The 6,000-nt window shown below is 57.1% G+C and overlaps 1 protein-coding gene across 2 annotated transcripts in view; it reads left to right on the forward strand.

The window, feature by feature from the left end:
* The window catches only part of ZNF282 (zinc finger protein 282), a 31,790-nt gene extending 26,874 nt beyond the window's left edge, over positions 1-4,916 (forward strand). For both annotated transcript variants that reach the window (XM_054495775.2, XM_063667940.1), the window contains exon 8: positions 2,501-4,916. In XM_054495775.2, the coding sequence (XP_054351750.1) occupies positions 2,501-3,336 (836 nt within the window). In that variant the 3' untranslated portion in view covers positions 3,337-4,916. The remainder of the gene's footprint in view (positions 1-2,500) is intronic.
* The last annotated feature ends 1,084 nt before the right edge of the window (positions 4,917-6,000 follow it).

Consider the following 6,000-nt stretch of genomic DNA (forward strand, 5'->3'; position numbering starts at 1 on the left):
AACTGAAGACCAGGTAGGTGATGGAGCGTGAGGCATGAGAACCACTGGGTTGAGGGGCAGGGTGGGTGGGAGGCGGAAGGACTGGGCCTGACGTCACCATTCTGATGCTCAGAGCCTGGGCTTTGTCTCCCACTGCCCCCCAAGGTGGTGGAGAACCGTGCACTTGGAGGAAAGCGGGCAAGAACTGCGTTTCCTGGGGTGGTAGGCTGGGCGGCCGCTGCCACGAGTGCAAGGAGGGCCTCTCACGGTGCTGCCAAGGTCCAGGTGGGTCAGGTGCCAGGGTGGGACTCACATGTCCCAGCTGCCCACACCTGCCCAAATCAGATGCCCCACATGCTTAGTGGAAACATGACTGCCAACCCGTCTGATGCTTATGTTTCCAGCTCCCTGCATTCCATTCCTGTGGGCCTCTAGATGGTTTTCACCTTGGATAAAATTCTTTCCTTCCCATTGAGACATTGTCCTGAGATAAAAGTGAGCATTGGCAGTGTGTGTGCTGGCTCACACCTGTAATCCCAGCACTTCCCATGGAGACATTGTCCTGAGATGAAAGTGAGCATTGGCAGTGTGTGTGCTGGCTCATATCTGTAATCCCAGCACTTCTCATGGAGACATTGTCCTGAGATAAAGTGAGCATTGGCAGTGTGTGTGCTGGCTCACACCTGTAATCCCAGCACTTCCCATGGAGACATTGTCCTGAGATAAAGTGAGCATTGGCAGTGTGTGTGCTGGCTCACACCTGTAATCCCAGCACTTCCCATGGAGACATTGTCCTGAGATAAAGTGAGCATTGGCAGTGTGTGTGCTGGCTCACACCTGTAATCCCAGCACTTCCCATGGAGACATTGTCCTGAGATAAAGTGAGCATTGGCAGTGTGTGTGCTGGCTCACACCTGTAATCCCAGCACTTCCCATGGAGACATTGTCCTGAGATAAAGTGAGCATTGGCAGTGTGTGTGCTGGCTCACACCTGTAATCCCAGCACTTCCCATGGAGACATTGTCCTGAGATAAAGTGAGCATTGGCAGTGTGTGTGCTGGCTCACACCTGTAATCCCAGCACTTCCCATGGAGACATTGTCCTGAGATAAAGTGAGCATTGGCAGTGTGTGTGCTGGCTCACATGGAGACATTGTCCTGAGATAAAGTGAGCATTGGCAGTGTGTGTGCTGGCTCACATGGAGACATTGTCCTGAGATAAAGTGAGCATTGGCAGTGTGTGTGCTGGCTCACACCTGTAATCCCAGCACTTTGGGAGGCCAAGGTGGGAGGATTGCTTGATCCCAGGAGTTGGAGACCAGCCTGGGCAACATAGTGAGACACTGTCTCAACAAATTTTTATTTTTTATTTTTTATTTTTATTTGTTTATTTTTTGAGTCAGAGTCTCACTCTGTCGCCGGGCTGGAGTGCAGTGGCGGGATCTCAGCTCACTGCAATCTCCGCCTCCCAGGTTCAAGTGATTCTCCTGCCTCAGCCTCCTAAGTAGTTGGGACTACAGGTGCGTGCCACCACGCCCAGCTAATTTTCGTATTTTTAGTAGAGATGGGGTTTCACCATGTTGGGCAGGATGGTCTCGATCTCTTGACCTCGTGATCCACCCACCTCGGCCTCCCATAGTGCTGGGATTACAGGCGTGAGCCACTGCGCCTGGCCTTTTAAAATTGTATTTTATTTATTTACTTTTTTGAGAGACAGACTTTCGCTCTTGTTGCCCAGGCTAGATGCCTGGGCCAGTGCAATGGCAAGATCTCAGCTCACTGCAACCTCCGCCTCCCCGGTTCAAGCGATTCTCCTGCCTCAGCCTCCTGAGTAGCTGGGGCCACCACTCCCGGCTAATTTTGTATTTTTAGTAGAGACGGAGTTTCTCCATGTTGGTCAGGCTGGTCTCCAACTCCTGAACTAAGGTGATCCACCCACCTCGGTCTCCCAAAATGCTGGGATTACAGGCGTGAGCTACTGCGACCGTCCGAAAAGATTTGTTTTTTTAATTAGCTGGGCCTGGTGGCGCGTGCTTATGGTCCCAGCTACTTGGCAGGCTGAGGTGGGAGGATCACTTGAGCCCAGGAAGTCAAGGCTGCAGTGAGCCGTGATCTCACCAGTGCACTACAGCCTGGGAGACAGAGCCAGACCCTGTCTGGAAACACAAACAAACAAAAAACATTGTCCATCAGACTGCAAGTAAGTCTTGTTGTTTCCGGGAAATTCTGCCTTCCAAAATGACTTCTGGACAGCAGGTCCCCTACCCCTTAGCCCTCAGCGTTCTGGAGGGACTTCCTGTCCTTGCCGCGTGCCACCTGCTTGACCCGTTTCTGGGCTCCACAGCAGGGTGGCTTCGAACAGGTTGAAGGGCCATGTAGATCGTGGTCCAGCACCTTGTGCAATCCCTCGTAGTTAGTGGAACTGAGGCTCAGATAGCATGCTCCCTGGGCCCCCTTCGGGAGCAGTGTGGGATCCTGGCCGAGAACCCATGTCAGCATGTCACTTCTTCCTATCTCCCCAGGTGACAGCCTGCTGATGGTGAAGAACCCACCCCCGGCCCCGCCACAGCCCCAGCCCCAGCCCCAGCCACCGCAGCCGCAGCTGCAGTCGCAGCCCCAGCCCCAGAGCCTGCCCCCGATCGCGGTGGCCGAGAACCTGGGCGGCCCCCCGAGCCGAGGGCTGCTAGACGACGGCTTCCAGGCGCTGCCCGGGGAGCGTGGCTCCGGCGAGGCGCCGCCGGGTGGGGACCGCAGCACCGGGGGCGGCGGGGGCGATGGGGGCGGTGGGGGCGGCGGCGCGGAGGCGGGGACGGGGGCAGGCGGCGGCTGCGGCAGCTGCTGCCCCGGCGGGCTGCGGCGGAGCCTCCTCCTGCACGGCGCCCGCAGCAAGCCCTACTCGTGCCCCGAGTGCGGCAAGAGCTTCGGCGTGCGCAAGAGCCTCATCATCCACCACCGCAGCCACACCAAGGAGCGGCCCTACGAGTGCGCTGAGTGCGAGAAGAGCTTCAACTGCCACTCGGGCCTCATCCGCCACCAGATGACGCACCGCGGCGAGCGGCCCTACAAGTGCTCGGAGTGCGAGAAGACCTACAGCCGTAAGGAGCACCTGCAGAACCACCAGCGGCTGCACACGGGCGAGCGGCCTTTCCAGTGTGCACTGTGCGGCAAGAGCTTCATCCGCAAGCAGAACCTGCTCAAGCACCAGCGCATCCACACTGGCGAGCGCCCCTACACGTGCGGCGAGTGCGGCAAGAGCTTCCGCTACAAGGAGTCGCTCAAGGACCACCTGCGCGTGCACAGTGGCGGCCCGGGCCCCGGCGCCCCACGGCCGCTCCCGCAGCCGCCCGAGCGAGACTAGGGCCGGGCTGGGGGAGGGCAGGGCCGGACGGAGTGGACCGGGGGCGGCCTGAGCACCAACCACCTTGCCGGGTGTCCTCGGCCACCGTCTGGAAATCGGCAACAGGCATTGCACTCCGGTTGGGGGTCCCCCAGGGTGGGGCAGGGATCCCCCAGATCTGTCTGGTCTGAATGGACGCCCAGCTCGTCTCTAGGGTGGACCCAGCTGCCGGGGAAGTGCCAGGGGGACCGCGAGAAGCCGAGCGTCCTCGGGCACCGCCCTCACGCCCCCTCGAGTGCCCTGGGACCACTGGGCCACAGATGGTCATCAGGGGAAGCCACCAGGGAGTCCCGAAGCCCTTCCGAGATCAGGAAATCAGGTCCCAAGGTTAGGAGACGCCCTGAAAAAAAGCGAAGGCCGAGGGATGTGCTAAGGGTAACACCTTCATGATGACAACACTGCCTCGCGTTTCAATAGCGCTTTATACTTTTTTAAGTGTTTTCTATCCGTTATCCATTTCACCCTTGGCCTATCCCTCTAAGATAGGTGGGGTAGGATTTTCCTGGTGACCGAGGAAAGTGAGAGGCAGGTGAGACGGTTCACCCAATCACATGGGAAGGGGCGCGCGCTGCCCAACCGCGCTCAGCGCCTACCTCCGCTGCCCGGGAAGCTGCTGGCCTGGCCCTCTTGGTCTCTCTTCCTTTCCTTGCTCTCACCCACGGACAAAACCAGAAGCGACATGAGGCCAGCTCCTGGGGTTCCTGGGAGCGGGGAACAGATTGGCTACGGAACGCCCCAGGTTGTACATTCAGAGGGCTCTTTCTCCATGGGAGATCCTGGTGCCGCCTCGGCCCCAGCCTGTCCCCAGCCCCTCAATCTGGTGCAGCAGCATCTTGTCACTGCACAACAGTGGCCTGGTCCCCCACAGGCAGCTAGGGCCCCAGGTCAGACCTCACCATGATGATTTGTTCCAGTTTTCCCAGGGCAGAGGGGCGAGGGAGAGGCTTTTGTTGAGAGAGTAGCCGTCATGTGTCTCTTCCCAGCAGCGCCGGGCAAGTGGGTGCTAGAGTCTGAGCCTCAGGCTCTCCTGCCCTGGGCCTCCCAATTGGTGCTATCTGTTACTGCCCGTGCTCACGGACATGGATACAGACCCTGCTGTGCTCCACACCCTGCAGGCGCCTCGGGAAGCGCCCAAAGGATTCCCCTTCAAGTTGGTGCACCTGCTCCATGGCTCCGGGCGCTGCGTCCCGAGGGGCCACAGTCTCCATTTCAGAGTCTTGCATGGCCTGGCACCGGGTGGGGTGGCATGCCCCAGGACCCTTGTTTGTGTCAAAAATGACTTTCCCTGCCCCTGCCGTGGGTCCGGCGTTCCTCCCAGCCGGGATCACAGTGGGCAGCCGGCACCCGGCACCACTTTGGCGAGCGCCCTGCTTCCGCCCTCGCCCTCATCTACGCTGCTCCGCTTTCCTCAGACCCCTTTTTGCCGTGCAAAGGGAATTCCTGACATTAAATAAAAGGTATCCAGATTGCAGACTGCATGTTCACAGAGCTGGGGGTTCTCCAGCTTGCCTACAGTAAAGCCTCAATGAACTGGAATCCAATTCAATGGGGTATTTTTTTTTCTTCATTCTGCTTTTTGAAGGAGACAAATCTTAAAGCAAATTGAGATGAGAAATTAGGGTTCAGTAGAGTTTTGTTAGAGCAGAAGGGGCCGCTCCAGTGATCAGTTGCTGGGGGAGGGGGGTAGTGTGCCACTTTTCAAAAGCGTATGCACAAGGTATTTTCCTAATCCAGATCATGGAAAGGTCAGAATGTTTTTTGGTTGCAGGAGTGTGAGGAGAGGGGAGATGTCACTTGAGACATGGGTTTAAAACACCTGGCCGGGCGCGGTGGCTCACACCTGTATTCCCAGCACTAGGAGGCCGAGGTGGGTGGATCACGAGGTCACGAATTTGAGACCAGCCTGACCAAAATGGTGAAATCCCATCTCTACCAAAAATAGAAAAATTAGCCGGGCATGGTGGCAGGCGCCTGTAATCCCAGCTACTCAGGAGGCTGAGACAGGAGAATCACTTGAACCCAGGAGGTGGAGATTGTAGTGAGTGGAGATCGCACCACTGCACTCCAGCCTGGGCAACAGAGCGAGACTCCGACTCAAAAACAAAACAAAACAAAAACACCTGAGCACGAGGCTCAGTCTGATCCCTTTATTTTACCTTCAAGGGGCTGATTCCCAAGGAGACCTAGTGACTGAGCTAGTGAGAGCCAAGGCTCTGCTTTCCTGTATCCTAGGCTGGTGGATGCCACTGCACAAAGTACCCCTCAGCTACACCATGAGTCACCCCAAGCCCTGGCACAGGTTGCTGGAGCATCCCATAATGAGCCTTATCCCCAGAGCTGATCGGGGATTGGTGACACTCAGGATGTTGGCCTCTGCTGGCTCCCAGGCAGTGAAGATCCTCAGTGAAGACCCTGGAGTCCACATCCTGAAGCAGGACAGGGGTTTTGCTTTGGGGATGGATTTTTATTTTTCTTCTGAGAAAATGTAGTTTATGTATTTATTTAGAGACAAAGTCTTGCTTTGCCATTCAGGCTGAGTGCAGTGGTGCAATCTTGGCTTACTGCAGCCTTGACCTCCGGAGCTGAAGCAATCCGGTTGGGTGTGGTGGCTCATTCATGTAACCC

This window comes from Pongo pygmaeus, chromosome 6 (genome assembly GCF_028885625.2).
Source record: "Pongo pygmaeus isolate AG05252 chromosome 6, NHGRI_mPonPyg2-v2.0_pri, whole genome shotgun sequence".
NCBI classification, from domain to species: Eukaryota; Metazoa; Chordata; class Mammalia; order Primates; family Hominidae; genus Pongo; species Pongo pygmaeus.